Here is a 16,941-nt window from a genome sequence, read left to right as displayed (position 1 = left end):
GTTTCCATTCAGATAGAAGACAGATAAGCAGGCTTTTATTAGTATAGACATTAATAATGCACAGACATAAGCCCTGAGGGTGACTTTCTATTACACTGGACCAATTCATTATACAGCTATTTATAATATTAGTGACTAAACGATGAAGTTTACAAAAGAAATAAAGTGCTGTTATCACCCAGCTTTCCATCAATGGAAGACTTCACTTCTCTGTTTGTGTTTACAGTCTGTGTTTGCATAATGTTTGGAGGTTAGGCCACTAAGAGCATTTTTAGCCTTATGGCCTTTTAGAAATAAACTTTATTATACATTTTTCACAGTTTTAATTTGTCTACTAGCAATATATTAAGATACATGCATCACTGGAGAATTTTAGGAAGACAAACTTCTGAAAAAAACTTTATTACGAGGGGAAAAAACTTCCAGTGAACAAGCCAATGGCGATTATCAAAGCTTTAAAATGTAACATTTTAGGGTGCATTTTCATTAAAACCACAAAGAAGCAATAAAATAAATGATGGCACTAAAAAAAGTTTAGTCAAAATAAAATAAATACTTGCTCAAAATAAAAAAACTGCTGACATATAAATGACAAGAAAAAAATCTGTGAACTATGCAGCTGTAAGTGAAGAAATTCAGCAATCCCATTTGCATAAAATCAATGAAATGTCTGTATGGTTTTGATGGGTAAACAAATAACCGTCCTAGCTATGCAAAGTGAGAATATTATTCAGCTGAAAATGAATTCATGGTTTTGGAAGTGGGAAAAGATGGAAACACTGATCAGAAAACAGCAGCAACAACAACACTGTCTAATGAAGAACACACAGATCACAGTTTATTTACAGTGTTGTGAAAAAGTGTTGGCCCCCTTCCTGATTTTTTGGGCATGTTTGTCACACTTTAATGTTTCAGATCATCAAACAAATTTAAATATTAATCAAAGATAACACAAGTAAACACAACATGCAGTTTTTGAATTAAGTTTTTTATTATGAAGGGAAAACAAAATCCAAACCCACATTGCCCTGTGTGAAAAAGTGCTTGCCCCCTAAACCTAATAACTGGTTGGGCCACCCTTAGCAACAACGACTGTAATCAAGCGTTTGCGATAACTTGCAATGAGTCTGTTACAGCACTGTGGCCCACTCATCTTATTGTAATTCAGCCACATTGGAGGATTTGAGCATGAACCGCCTTTTTAAGGTCATGCCACAGCAACTCAATAGGATTCAGGTCAGGACTTTGACTAGGCCACTCCAAAGTCTTCATTTAGTTTTTCTTCAGCCATTCAGAGGTGGATTTGGTGGTGTGTTTTGGATCATTGTCCTGTTGCAGAACCCAAGTTCGCTTCAACTTGAGGTCACGAACAGATGGCCGGACATTGTCCTTCAGGATTTTTTGGTAGACAGCTGAATTCATGGTTTCATTTATCACAGCAAGTCTTCCAGGTCCTGAAGCAGCAAAACAGCCCCAGACCATCACACTACCACCACCATATTTTACTGTTGGTATGATGTTCTTTTTCTGAAATGCTGTGTTACTTTTACGCCAGATGTAATGGGACACACACCTTCCAAAAAGTTCAACTTTTGTCTCGTCAGTCCACAGAGTATTTTCCCAAAAGTCTTGGGGATCATCAAGATGTTTTCTGGCAAAACTGAGACGAGCCTTTATGTTCTTTTTGCTCAGCAGCGGTTTTCTTCTTGGAACTCTGCCATGCAGGCCATTTTTGCCCATGCAGGCCATTTTTTAGCTTTTTCACACAGGGCCATGTGGGTTTGGATTTAGTTTTCCCTTCATAAAAAAAAAACCCTTCATTTAAAAACTGCATGTTGTGTTTACTTGTGTTTTTTTTTAATAATATTTAAATTTGTTTGATGATCTGAAACATTAAAGTGTGACAAACATGCAAAAAATAAAAAATCAGGAAGGGAGCCAACACTTTTTCACACCACTGTATATATATATATATATATATATATATGTATGTAGTATCCAGTCCTTAAATCTGATTGGCTGAGTGGCTCAAGAGTCTTTTTGTTTGCGTGTATGTATAATTTCAGACCAGAAAATAGAACTATTACAGTTTGGACCATTAATGATTTTGTTAAATGAGAAACACAGTTAAGTGAGAAACATAGCAGTGTCAGTGATGACAGTGCCTGCATACCAGATCACAAAGAGACTAAAACCTCCCCTTTCACTGGGCCGCATCCAGGATTACTGTTGAATTCTTTACAAGGGTTGCACTTGTTAGGGCAAGCAGACACACCATGTCAGCAGCTAACACTGACAGGGCGGAGAGAGAGAGATAGTGAGAGAGAGAGAGAGAGAGAGAGAGAGAGAGAGAGAGAGAGAGAGAGAGAGAAAGCACACTCAGGGGTGTGTCTTATACATTTAGTTCATCAAGGAAGTACAAGTCAAATTATCTTGTTACAGTGGTGTGAGCACAAGACAGAGTTTGTAGAAGAGTTTTCTTTGATTTCACCTGAGGAGATTATTTCATCACTTGCACGCTGGATTTCAACCGCCTCATCTGAGTGCAGAGGGAGGACAGAGCGTTTGAACAGAAGAGGGAGAGTGAACGAGAGAAAAGCCAGGTGAGTCTGTCTTGGTTTTCACCTCTGTCCTCTCCTCCATCATCTCAGAGAGCGCTGTGATCATGTACACATGAGATGATGTTACTTTAGTGAATTAAACGCATAGCAATCTCTTCCAGATGTTGTTAATAGATAAAAGTATGTCAGGAAGCTGTTTTAACAGCAAGAGAAACTTTAATTTTACAGTTCTATTCTGGTTAAAAGTGTGTGCTTAGGAAATCTGGAGGTTTGTAGTCAATAATGTCAAGTTGAAACTAGTTTTTTCTGTTCAACCACTCCCATGTTAAACATCTAAAACATACTGGGATAGTTGATGTTCCATCCGGTGGACCTTTTATAACAAAACAATGTCCAGTCTTCCTTTATAAACCATGCAATATGAAGAAAACACACCTTCTACTGAAATAAAAGGTCATATTAAGGGTCCTAACCTCTGTGAACTCTATGGATAGGTTGTGAGCTTTATTATAGCAGCACGTGTCTGGAGAATTTAGCTGTTGTGGGTTTAACTGAAAATTTGGGGTAAAAGCTAAACCAAATACCCCAAAGTTTCACTTCCTCTATTATCAGATATTAAAATAACAACTCAGGCTGAGTGCAAGAGTCGCACATATGCATATGAGTGCTAACTTTACAAAGAAAAAGAACACTGCAAAGAAGGAAAAGCCAGTAAATAAACAGTGAAGAAAAAAACTGACGGTATTGGGTTATGAGGAAATTTTGCACGATAAGTGACATCACATGCTCAAATCTCACTGTTCAGGTGCTGTGGGGAGATACTGAAGAGGAAACACATGGCACTGAGAACAAGCACCAAATGCACGTTTTTACACGTATGTTTGTGTGTAGACTGGCGTAGGAATGATTTAAAACTTGGTTGGACACATTAAGGCATGATTCTTTAATAATTTTCTTTAAGTAATGATGACTAAAAGCCTGTTATTAGAGAATACCAGGTTGAAAAGACCAGCATGTTTTGGATGCTGACCTTTGGGTTCTGATGTCCTATCAGGCTTCTTAACAAGCTTAACCAGCTGGTTTACCTCAGTCAACAAGCTTAATAAGAAATTAGAAATTCTTTTTTTTATAAACCAGCTTGCAAATTCATGGCGGTCTAAGATAGTCTAAGAGTATCTAAAATAGTCTAAAAAAATTAAAACGGGAATTTTTTCAGCAGGGCTGTGCTTGTCTTCGAATGTCACTTTAATTTAGCCTAGAGCAATTCAGAAACAAACTACTCCCACTCACACACTTCAAACCAGTACTTTCCACACTCTCATTTTTTATATATTTATCGTAAAAGTCACGTTTGACCCTTCTGAATAAAAACCCCCAAACAGTGGGCTGCCAAATCCTGAGCTACTCAGATGCAGGTTTTGACCTGTCTCTTCTGTGCTTTCACTCGGGCTTGTGCTGTGAGTTGCTGCTTTGTAATGACAGGGAGACTACTGTGGTCTTTAGGATGGAGGAACAACATGATTCCTCACATCCTGTAAATCCCCTGGGCTTTACACACATGTGAACACACACACACACACACACAGAGAAAGAGCTTCAGGCTCTGCTCTGAAGTCATCTGAGGAATGCTAAATATTTACCTTGTCTGTGACAAACCTTTCAATCAGGAGAGTGGACACAGATGGCCATTTTGATTCTAAGTGAAGAGGTATACAATTTATAAATTTGCTTGACCTTAGACTGCCTTAGATGTTTTTTAACTAAGAGTCTAAAACTAAAAGTCAATCGTAATCAAATTAAGGTAAAGTTGCTCATATCTCATCTTGTCAGGTATGAATGAGCTCAGTATGGGCCTTAAAAAATCCATAAGCACAACAATTTGTCTTAAAAATTTAGAGTTTTATTTAATAATGTTAATGTTAATAATATTATTTAATAATAATTATTTATTAAATAAAACTATTCAATAAATTACATGAACAATATGTCACCCTGGACCACAAAACCAGTCTTAAGTGTCAATTTTTACAAATTGAGATGTATACATCATCTGAAAGCTGAATAAATACGCTTTCCATTGATGTATGGTTTGTTAGGATAGGACAATATTTGGCTGAGATACAACTATTTGAAAATCTGGAATCTGAGGTTGCAAAAAAATCTAAATATTGAGAAAATCTCCTTTAAAGTTGTCCAAATGAAGTTCGTAGCAATGCATATTACTAATCAAAAATGAAGTTTTTATATATTTAAGGTAAGAAATTGACAAAATATCTTCATGGAACATGATCTTTACTTAATATCCTAATGATTTTTGGCATAAAAGAAAAATCAATAATTTTGACCCATACAATGTATTTTTGGCTATTGCTACAAATATACCCCAGCGACTTAAGACTGGTTTTGTGGTCCAGGGTTATATATTAACATTTAAAATGATTAATATTAATTCAAATTATTAAGTTATATTTTATTAAATAATGTGTTTTTAAAAATAAAATATATACCAATATTACCATTATTATTTAATAATTGTTTATTTATTTTAATTATTTTATTAAATAAAACGGATCATATTAACTTTATACCTAATGCACATGACTGACTGTACACATGTGGTTTCTTATTTAAGAAAAAAACAAATAAATAATATTATATATTATATTTGAGTATGTATTAAGGTACTGCAGAAAACTGAAAAGAAAACCCTCAAAAAATGAATTATCAAACGCAGTATAAGCCTGATCTGATCAGATGTTGAAGAACAGATTTTTTAAGCCCAGAGCAGAACCAAATTCCAAACAAATTTCATATTTGTTTTCTAAAAACAGAAATAAAGTTGCATCTAAATATAGGAATATATTACATAGGGAAACAATATCAGATTGTTTTTTTAAATAGATTAATTAGAGTAAATGAAAAGTAGTGAGTGTTAAACCGTAGGATTATGTTGCTTTCACAGTTCAGCTGAAGTGTACAACATGCTGATTTGTTCAAATGAGTATTTATATAGTTGTTTTGATGTTCCATGTCGCAGAACGTAAAGTAATGGCTGTTCTAATTCACTCTCAATGCTTCTAATTAAATAGAGTTCATTAGGAAATGAAACTCTAACTGCATTAAAATTTAATCAGGTTGGTTCACCATAAACAGAATTGGATTTAAAAAGCAAAACACAGCTGATGGCGGCACTGAGATATGACATAACGTTTGGCATGTCTTGATTCATTTAAAAGAACACAGTGCAGGTCATTTGCACGATAATGTACTTTGCAGTTATTGCATTTATTACAGAATTGCTGTGCAGATGAGTACATCCATAATATGTGATGTAGTACAAGATTTTTAATAAACGCTGCACAAAAACATCATCACTAATGACAAGAACATCTAATGAAGGAAATACGTCAGGAGGAAAGACCTCAAAAATTGCACCAACACTGAAGAAATTTCTAAGCACATAGATGCCTGTATCATGATACAGTCTTCAGATTCATGTAGGAACTTGTGAGTACTATGTAGTGAATCTTTCTCTCATACATGTCTTTGCACGTTTTCCTGACTATACTATCTGTGAAGCAATGCTAAACTATGCTGTATTTATTGGAAATCAGAGACTACAGCCTATTCTGATGGCACCCATTCAGAGGATCTGCAGAAGATCCTTTGATGAGCAAGTGATGTAAACTGATGTAAAGAAAAAAAAAGAAAAAAGAAAAAGAACACTATATATATATATATATACAGGTCCTTTTCAAAAAATTAGCATATTGTGATAAAGTTCATTATTTTCTGTAATGTACTGATAAACATTAGACTTTCATATATTTTAGATTCATTACAACACAACTGAAGTAGTTCAAGCCTTTTATTGTTTTAATATTGATGATTTTGGCATACAGCTCATGAAAACCCAAAATTCCTATCTCAAAAAATTAGCATATCATGAAAAGGTTCTCTAAACGAGCTATTAACCTAATCATCTGAATCAACTAATTAACTCTAAACACCTGCAAAAGATTCCTGAGGCTTTTAAAAACTCCCAGCCTGGTTCATTACTCAAAACCGCAATCATGGGTAAGACTGCCGACCTGACTGCTGTCCAGAAGGCCATCATTGACACCCTCAAGCAAGAGGGTAAGACACAGAAAGACATTTCTGAACAAATAGGCTGTTCCCAGAGTGCTGTATCAAGGCACCTCAGTGGGAAGTCTGTGGGAAGGAAAAAGTGTGGCAGAAAACGCAGCACAACGAGAAGAGGTGACCGGACCCTGAGGAAGATTGTGGAGAAGGACCGATTCCAGACCTTGGGGGACCTGCGGAAGCAGTGGACTGAGTCTGGAGTAGAAACATCCAGAGCCACCGTGTACAGGCGTGTGCAGGAAATGGGCTACAGGTGCCGCATTCCCCAGGTCAAGCCACTTTTGAACCAGAAACAGCGGCAGAAGCGCCTGACCTGGGCTACAGAGAAGCAGCACTGGACTGTTGCTCAGTGGTCCAAAGTACTTTTTTCGGATGAAAGCAAATTTTGCATGTCATTCGGAAATCAAGGTGCCAGAGTCTGGAGGAAGACTGGGGAGAGGGAAATGCCAAAATGCCTGAAGTCCAGTGTCAAGTACCCACAGTCAGTGATGCAGGTGTTGGTCCACTGTGTTTTATCAAGGGCAGGGTCAATGCAGCTAGCTATCAGGAGATTTTGGAGCACTTCATGCTTCCATCTGCTGAAAAGCTTTATGGAGATGAAGATTTCATTTTTCAGCACGACCTGGCACCTGCTCACAGTGCCAAAACCACTGGTAAATGGACCAGTGGCCACATCCATTGTGCCAGTGCCGAAACACTCCTCCCCGACGTGCCTGAATGACTACCGCCCCGTAGCACTCACACCCATTGTAATGAAGTGCTTTGAGCGACTGGTCCTGGCACACCTCAAGAACTGCCTCCCACCCACACTGGACCCACACCAATTTGCCTACCGTAGCAATAGGAGCACTGAGGATGCAGTATGCACAGTACTGCACTCGGTACTCACACACCTGGATAATAACAACACTTATGCACGGATGTTGTTTGTTGATTTCAGCTCAGCATTCAACACCGTCATTCCCTCCAAGCTGATCACTAAACTTGGAGACTTGGGTGTTAACACCTCCCTCTGTAGCTGGATTATGGACTTTCTGACCAACAGACCTCAGCATGTTAGGTCAGGCCACACCTGCTCCACCACCATCACACTCAACACCGGCGTACCACAGGGCTGTGTGCTGAGCCCATTCCTCTACTCCCTCTACACCCATGACTGCAGGCCTGTGCATGGATCCAACTCCATCATCAAGTTTGCTGACGACACCACAGTGATTGGCCTCATCAGAGACAACGATGAGACTGCCTACAGGGAGGAGGTACAGCACCTGGCTGCATGGTGCGCTGACAATAACCTGCTCCTCAACACCAGCAAGACAAAGGAACTTATTGTGGACTTCAGGAAGAAGAAAAGTGGAACGCATGACCCCATCCACATTAACGGGATGGTTGTTGAACGTGTCTCCAGCTTCAAGTTCCTGGGAACCCACATCTCGGAGGACCTGACCTGGACCACCAACACATCCAGCCTAGTCAAGAAGGCTCACCAACGCCTCTTCTTCCTTAGGACACTGAAGAAGAACCACCTGTCTCCAATCATCCAGCGGAACTTCTACCGGTGTGCAATTGAAAGCATCCTGACCAACTGCATCACAGTCTGGTATGGGAACTGCACAGTTGCTGACCGCAAGGCACTGCAGAGGGTGGTGAAAACCGCCCAACGCATCACAGGGACACCACTTCCTGCCATTGAGGACGTCCAGAGAAAACGCTGTTTACGTCGAGCTCGCGGCATTCTTAAGGACTCCTCTCACCCTGACCATAGACTGTTTAACTTACTGCCTTCTGGGAGGCGCTTCAGGAGCCTCCGATCAAGGACAAGCAGACTCAGGAACAGCTTTTTCCCTACAGCTGTTTCCCTACTAAACTCTGCCCAATGATACCCCCCTCACACACCACCACAAACTCTTCACCCCTCCCCATCATTAAAATCGGTTAAAAAACAAAAAAACATCCACACACTGAGTACTATGCACTGGAAATTTTTATTTCTATGCACTTTCAATGTTCATTGCACTAGTATTTATATATCTTAATGTATAGCCTATTCATATCCATTTGTAATTATATTCATAGTTTTTGCTCATAGTGTACATACATTTACTGTACAATCCATCTGTATAGTATGTTCATATCACCCATCTGTATATCATACTGATAGTATTTAAAAATTTGTAAATTATGTCCATAGTACTACTGCCTTATCTGTATATTCTGTACATATGTAACTATTGTAGACACTGTATATCCTGTACCTCTGCTTATTGCACTTCTGGTTAGATGCTAACTGCATTTCGTTGCCCTGTACCTTACATGTGCAATGACAATAAAGTTGAATCTAATCTAATCTAATCTAAAATGGTTTACTGACCATGGTATTACTGTGCTCAATTGGCCTGCCAACTCTCCTGACCTGAACCCCATAGAGAATCTGTGGGATATTGTGAAGAGAAAGTTGAGAGACGCAAGACCCAACACTCTGGATGAGCTTAAGGCCGCTATCGAAGCATCCTGGGCCTCCATAACACCTCAGCAGTGCCACAGGCTGATTGCCTCCATGCCACGCCGCATTGAAGCAGTCATTTCTGCAAAAGGATTCCCGACCAAGTACTGAGTGCATAACTGAACATAATTATTTGAAGGTTGACTTTTTTTGTATTAAAAACACTTCTTTTATTGGTCGGATGAAATATGCTAATTTTTTGAGATAGGAATTTTGGGTTTTCATGAGCTGTATGCCAAAATCATCAATATTAAAACAATAAAAGGCTTGAACTACTTCAGTTGTGTTGTAATGAATCTAAAATATATGAAAGTCTAATGTTTATCAGTACATTACAGGAAATAATGAACTTTATCACAATATGCTAATTTTTTGAAAAGGACCTGTATATATATTATGAGGGTGATTAAATTGTAAGTAAAATTTCTATTTTTGGGTGAACTATTCCTTTAAACTTCATAAAATACTGAATGTTATATAGACACACTGATCACAGATGTGTGGATGTCATTCAGCAACATTGAGAGTGCTGGATATGATGACACATCATCTTGAGAACAATTAGTGTTGTTTATGAGATGTGTGGGCAGTGATGAGGTCCTAAATGGCATGAGCTTTCCCCTGATGAACAATACGGTAAAGTAAGAGGGGACTGTAAGGGGACTTCCCCATGGTGGGAGTTCTCTCAGCACTGACAGTCTTAACAATACACAACCAGAAATAAAATACAAGGGAAAATGCACAGTTAGTCATAGGAATATTTCATAAACAAAACCATGTGATTAATCATATGCCATTTTAAATGACAATTTTTTAGACTATCATGAATAAATCTTTATAATGCTAGTTCTTAAAACATCTAATTAGTACTTCATATATTTATATATAAGATCTATACTTATAAATTACTGACGGGTTATTAAAAGTTACTGTTTATATATACTTTGAGGGGTTACAGTAACTTAAAACACACTGAAATAACAAACCAAAAATATCAGCATTATGAATTACTATTAATCTCTCCTCTTTCTTTTTTTAAGACATGGAGACGTTCAACTCCAAGGACATGGTGCTCAAGGCCCAGAAAAAGATCCTGAGCCAAATGGCCAACAAGTCTGTGGTGCAGATGTTCATCGATGATACCAGCAGCGAGATTCTAGACGAGCTATACCGTGTGTCAAAAGAGTACACTGGGAACCGCTCAGAGGCCCAGAAAGTGGTGAAGGACCTCATTAAGGTGGTGGTGAAGATAGCTGTCCTTTTCAGGCACAATCGATTCAATGAGGAGGAGCTAAAGCTGGCCCAGAATTTCCAAAAGAAATTACATCAGGGAGCCATGACAGCCATCAGCTTCCACGAGGTACACAACACACACATCTAACACCTTTGAGCAGTATTTCCTGAATTTATGCTCTCTGTTTCATGAAATTCAGGAAAGGCTGATATATAAAATTGTGAACTATGGGGATATTTGATATTTGTGACACTGCATAAGGTAAAGGCATCTAAAGTTTTGACTGTGTGCTGTTTAACAGATTTACCAAGAAAAATATGTATTGTTTTATTTTTAAAACAAAAAAGGTTAGTGACCTCTGACTGTATATTATTAACCTACCTTGGGGGGGGGGTATTATTTTTCTTTTTTTTGCCATTTTCATTTATGTCTTGTTGCACAATAAGAATATTCATTATATATATATGGAGAAATTACACTTTTTCACAAAAACTTTTTTTTGCAACTTTAATCAAATTATTTAAAACATTTCTTCCATGTTTTATTAATATAAGTGGAATTATTTGTAATTATTTTATTTTTATTGTTTATTTAGTAATCTAAGTGTTTTTAAGCATTTATGTAAGCATTTCTTTGGCACTTTGATACTTTTTCTTTACAAAATCACAATCTATTTATTTGTTATTTGTCCATTGTTATTGTAAACTGCATCCAGCTTTCAACAAAAGCAAGTGTTGTGTGGTTCCAAACACAGCCTTATTTGTAACCAGATTTGTACTTTATCCAAAAAGTCTGTTCTTTCCCTTTACAGGTAGATTTCACATTTGACAAAGCAGTTATGTCAGAGATCCTGAAAGAAAGTAGGGACGTGCTTCTAAAGCTTGTAAACACTCACCTCACACCGAAATCCCACGGACGCATCAACCACGTCTTCAACCATTACGCTGACCCTGAGCTCCTCACCCAGCTTTACAACCCATCTGGGCCTCTCAAACCCCACCTCACCAAAATCTGCAACGGGCTTAACAAACTCCTGGAGAACGGGACGTTATGAGGACGGCGAAGCACTGAAAGACATTTACAGGACTGGCATCTCAGACTGCATACACTGCAACCAAAGAGGCAGAAAGTGACTGACCGAAAGCATTGCACTTCAATTCAACCTATAAAAATAGTGTTGCTGGGCTGTTAATGAATATTATATCAATCAGTGGACTGATACTGTTAACAGAGCCACTGTTACTGCCTGAGCGAGCTCAGATCAAATATAAAAGTATCATCTGAACAATTTTTTAAAGCTCTGGGACTCCAGCTGTGTTGGATGGCAGATTTCTAGACTACTTATTTTTTAATAATAATGTTTAAACCACTGGGGTTCAGCTACTCTGCTGTAAATTAGAGCACACTGTATTGTTCAAAACAGTTAACATTTTTGAGCTGATTATTTACCTCCCAGGACAAAAAAATAACAAGAACCAGAAAAACACAAACACATTTACTAAGGCCTTCTATTTACACTGCCATCTAGTGTTACCCTGTGGTTAAGGCTATGATACAAATCTAAGCTTGGCACTACACAGTCAACAACTATATTTTGACATGAACAGCCCTGAGGGGAATCTGCTATTCTAAAAGGGAACAACCACTTAATAAATATTTCCTTACAGCCCTTATGTAATTTGCTTACAGTGTTGCAACTTAATGTTAACACTAATGTTCAAAAGTTTGGGATCAGTAAGATTTGTTTTTAATACTTTCAGTAAGGGCATGTTAAATTGATCAGTGACAAAAATATATATATATTTATAATGTTTCAAAAGATTCATATTTCAAATAAATGTTGTTCTGTTGACCTTTCTGTTAACAGAACTGAAAAACGTATCATGGTTTCCATAAAAAGATTAGGATTTTCAACATTGATATTAATATGAAATGTTACTTAAGCTTAAAATCAGGTGACATTGAAGACTGCTGAAAATTCAGCTTTGTCATCACAGGAATTAATTACATCTTAAAATATATTAAAACAGAAAACATTTATTCTAAATTTGAAATATTACTGTTTTTACTGTAAGCCATGTATTTGCATTGGGTTAATCTGACATAACATTTTATATATTTATGACAAGAAACAGTTTACAAAAGCAAAATTATTATTCTTTGTCATCTGGAGAACTTTCATATACATAATACACACCCTAATGCTATGTAATAATACATGCAATTAATTTATTTCAGGTTAGAAATGCACGATTGAAGAAATATATTAGTACAATTCAGTTGTGCCAAACACAATACATGCTTTAGTTACATGTTGCAACTTAGTTCATCTTTTGTTACTCTTTGCCACTGATTATCACTCAAGTTTTCAAAGTTAAAAGACCAAGATCTGTATGCGTTTATGGCATTTAATTTGTGCATTTTATGCTGCATTCATATCACTGATGCAAAACACGAACCAGTCCAGGAAATGAGACTTCTTTATCGGAATCTTTATCATGTTTCGGTAACCACAAAGGCCATTAGACACTTTAGCACAATGTAAACCAAACAGAAAAACACCAAACCAAGCATGTGACTGCAGTGCAAAACCATGCATTGTGTTCACAAGTTTGACAGGTCACTATCTGAAAGATGTCCAGTGGCACATTCCCAAAGCATATACTTTTCAGTTTTCTAAAACTATAAAAGTATTTCTATCAAGTATTTGTGAGGTAGTATTAAAGTCTATTTAATTAGTAAGTGCATTATTTTTTCAAGCTAGATTCCTAATTAGATTTTCCATTTAAATGCAGTCATCTATGTCACACGCAAATCTGTCTGTCATTACTTTGGTTATGCTCATATGAAATACAGCAGATTTATCATTCACATTATTACTTTTAGGCATCAAGCTACAGTGCATTTACAGTGCTAATACGTGTCTAAAGCTGGAAGAAGTTTTATGAAAAAACTATTGCAAATCACTCCAGCAATCTCCACATTATAAAGGCATGAAACCCAATGAAGGAGCCCTCTAAAACAAATAACACAGAAAACAGTCAGAGGAGTCCTAATAAATGCCTACATCAGAGCTGGAAGATCTCATCCTCCCTATCCCTCAAATTCCTGGTCCGTCTGGTGATTGTAATGGGAACAGCTCCCAAAATGGCCTGCTGGGAGGATGCTCTGTCAGACGTCAGATTGCCGCAATGGAGTTGCTCCATAGATGAAAACCTTTAAATGCAAAAGTGAATGTTTTAAGTGATGTCATTACTGGACAAGTTATGCTATAAGAATGAAAATTAGCCTCTGTTTTTTTTAGCTTTTATTGATTTATTACAGATGGATAGCATATTTCCAAATAAGTGTGTACACCATAACAAATGATTTTTCGAAGTTGTGAATAAATCAAAGAATATTAGAGTCTGTTTCACAAGAAAATACTATATCAATTTCTGTACTTCATTTCATGTTTAATTCAATCTGTAACTTGCCATTTCTTTGTAAATATTTGTAAGATTTGATCAATTTCTGTTTATAAATTGCTTCAAAGTAAAGGGGCATTCACACCAAGATCGATAACGATAAAGCAGCGATATCCAAGGACACACCTGGAGACCGGACACTATTAATAATTAATATTCCATTATTCCATTATTAATATTATTACATGTTTTGTCTCTTGGACAGTAGCTTGAGTTGGGATGCAGATTTAGTCATTTTTTTCATTAACACAATCAGTAACATCTGTAAAAAATGTAACCTCTTTTTAAAGGGTTAAATATGAATATTCTTACTGAGGTAGAACTCTAATCTCATTAAAGGGGTCATGAACTGTCTTTGGGTTTTATTTTGTACTGTACTCTGAGGTCCACTTATAATGTTATCAAGATTTTTACTTCAAAAAACAATTTAGAAGTAATAGGCTATTTTCTGTCCTGTTTTTAACCACCCTCATCAGAACGCTCTGTTTGAATAGGCGTGGCGGATTGTAGACTCTGAAGTAAACGCCCACTGCTATGATTGGCTAACAGTCGTGTATGTTTGACAGTGTACATTCCTCATAGATGGATGCTGCTGTGATTTAAGTCAAAAATGCATACCTCAATACATATCAAATAATCTGTTAAACAGACAAAGCAAAAGTGACCACGTAATTAAAAACAGTTACACTTGTGTGTTGCGACATTACTGTTGGATCCAGTATATTCAGCACAGCATCGTCTTTTAGTTTCAATCTTTTTGAAAATTCTGCGTCGAATTGTGCCTCGTTTGTAAACAAATCCGCTGTAAAATTAAGTGAACAACGGACGAATTCTTGCTGACGCGGTCTGGATCTTCAATAAAAAATAAAGTTCCTCCCCTCTTTCCTAACGTTGGGAGCAGAAGGAAGGCAAAGCAAAGGCAATTTTTTTTCCACAACTTGGCACTGCACAGCATCTTCTTGTCTTCAGAACCACCTTTATCATTTGGTTTCTGTGTAGACTGGCGTTCGCCTCTCTCTTTTTTTACACTACATGTGCAAATCGGTGGGTGGGGCTAAACAGACAGCAATGTAGAAGCAGGTGTTGATCTTCTTCTGCGGGGGCGGTGTTTACTGACATTATTACATCATAGAGTGGTACATTCCAAAACCTGTCATTTTGGCTGACTGGCTTTAATATAGGCTGTTTTTAGACTAACAAGAAAGTTTTGAGTTCTGAAACTCATAGGATGTTTTTTATAGTACAAGGACCTATGTGTCACTTGATCATGTCAATTTTGGTTTCTCAGTGCATGACCCCTTTAAAATTAACCTTTGGTCTTCCACAGTATCATACACTTAGATCATGATAACCACATGTAAAACCACACATGGCACCACCATGGTAAGAATGCCAAAGCTGTTTCATCTGGCTTTAAATTAGTTTCTCCCCAATGACATTTGTGCTCTTTTCAATTTAGGACTAACTGTATCTAAATCGTTGTAGTACCATCCTTGGAGTGAATGGGCCTTAAATACTGACTGACAAAGACCCGATGGTCGAAACATTGCAATCAAATATATATTTTTATGGAGCAGTCAATTCAGTGTGCGGACACTACGTTTGTTCCTTAAACACTACATTTTTTTTTTTTCAGTGTGATGAATCAGCTGATGTTCATTGTAACCTCTCCGGAATCATATGACTCTTCCATTGAGATGAAACTTGCTGAACAACTCAACTGACAGCAAACAAAACGACTGCAATAAGTGAACACTGTAATACCCAAACAATAATGACAGCAGTCATAATTTCATTCTGACAACTTACTGTTTCTCTCCCTCCTGGCAGGTCTTCACAGCTGCTTGTTTGGATTGACTGATCAAGCTGTCTATCTTTTTCAGGTATTCCACTGGTGACAGTTCAGCATTCGCTTCACATCTAGAGTCTGTTTGGCTTTTGGGGATCTCATTATTAATCTCAGTGTGTATTTGTGTTGGACTTGTCTCGTCCTCGGTCAATTCCACTCCATTTGTGAAAGACACAGACTCTGTCAGCACGGGGATGAAGAGGGACTCCTTCAAGAATATTGAATCATTTGTGTACAGTCTGTTTGCCCTTTTAATTTGCTCCATCTGTAAATTACATTATGTTGATAATTATGTAATTACATCCCAAGGTTTAAAAGGTCAAATTCCTCAAATACCTGCTTTCTGTTTACTTACTGACACGCCATATTTCAGTGATAGTCCTTGCAAGGTCTCACCGGGCTGGACTTTATGCTCAATTCGTCTTTGTCTAACAGGTGATAATGAAGAGGACACCAGGCTGCCGTAGGAGCGGGTGCGCTGGCCGCGTAGGAGGCCGTGAGTCCCGGCCAGTGAGGCTGAGTGATCCGCAGACATGATATCTAATAATGACTTATTAAGATGAACTTCCGCTGACCATCTGCAGCTGCTGAACGCATGACGGCAGGACTATAACAGCTTCTGTTATGAGTCCAATTAACGGGAGAAATAAAGTCTGCAGCAATAAACAAACAACCTCTGATTTAATTATCACGCTCTTAGAATAAACTGCTCAGCGAACGACATTACTACCCGAAATAAACGTTTTGACGCCATTTAACCAGCAGATAAATCACACTGTCAGAAATAATAACTCGATCCTACGCAGACACACTGAGGTTTTAATATTGTTAACTTCGCTAAAATAACAGTGGCGCCCCAAAAATGAACAATTCAGACATTAAATAATATATCAACCATATAAATAATAGAGAAATGTTACCAGTAGACGTTACATTTTAAGTTCAGACAGTCTTAAAACTTATTTGTCCCAAGCCTTTTCACAGATTAGCTTAGCCTCTGTTGCCATGGCGTCAGCTAATGTAAGATCCGCCCATGTCCGACTCATTTCAGCGAATCGATTCTTTTGAACAACGAATTGGTTAAAAATCATTCATCAGTTCTTTTTACGTCATTACGTGTTTTATGAGGTTTACATGCCTTGAACACGAATAAAGCTTATTTCAAGACGGCAATTACAAAAAAG

At 37.4% G+C, this 16,941-nt stretch overlaps 2 protein-coding genes across 3 annotated transcripts; one reads left to right on the top strand and one right to left on the bottom strand.

The window, feature by feature from the left end:
- The first annotated feature begins 2,389 nt into the window (after positions 1-2,389).
- On the top strand, positions 2,390-12,498 carry LOC306878512 (tumor necrosis factor, alpha-induced protein 8-like protein 2 B). Its single transcript, XM_079430957.1, has 3 exons — positions 2,390-2,603; positions 10,248-10,567; positions 11,253-12,498. The coding sequence occupies exons 2-3, from the start codon at positions 10,250-10,252 to the stop codon at positions 11,493-11,495; spliced, it is 561 nt and encodes a 186-aa protein (XP_079287083.1). The 5' UTR covers positions 2,390-2,603; positions 10,248-10,249; the 3' UTR covers positions 11,496-12,498.
- LOC306878511 (lysM and putative peptidoglycan-binding domain-containing protein 1-like) lies at positions 12,465-16,809 on the bottom strand. 2 transcript variants are annotated; one of them, XM_079430955.1, is made up of 4 exons: positions 16,678-16,809; positions 16,113-16,410; positions 15,718-16,022; positions 12,465-13,657 (listed from the first exon to the last, which is right to left on the bottom strand). In XM_079430955.1, exons 2-4 carry the CDS (start codon positions 16,290-16,292, stop codon positions 13,510-13,512), a joined length of 633 nt encoding a protein of 210 aa, XP_079287081.1. In that variant the 5' UTR covers positions 16,293-16,410; positions 16,678-16,809; the 3' UTR covers positions 12,465-13,509. The 2 variants fall into 2 exon arrangements, with proteins under 2 accessions (XP_079287081.1, XP_079287082.1); XM_079430956.1 differs by having other exon boundaries at positions 12,466-13,657; positions 16,691-16,796.
- Between the last annotated feature and the right edge of the window lie 132 nt (positions 16,810-16,941).

The sequence above is a fragment of the Barbus barbus genome (genome assembly GCF_936440315.1).
Source record: "Barbus barbus genome assembly, chromosome: 12".
Lineage (NCBI taxonomy): Eukaryota > Metazoa > Chordata > Actinopteri > Cypriniformes > Cyprinidae > Barbus > Barbus barbus.
This window is presented reverse-complemented; position numbering and strand designations above follow the sequence as displayed.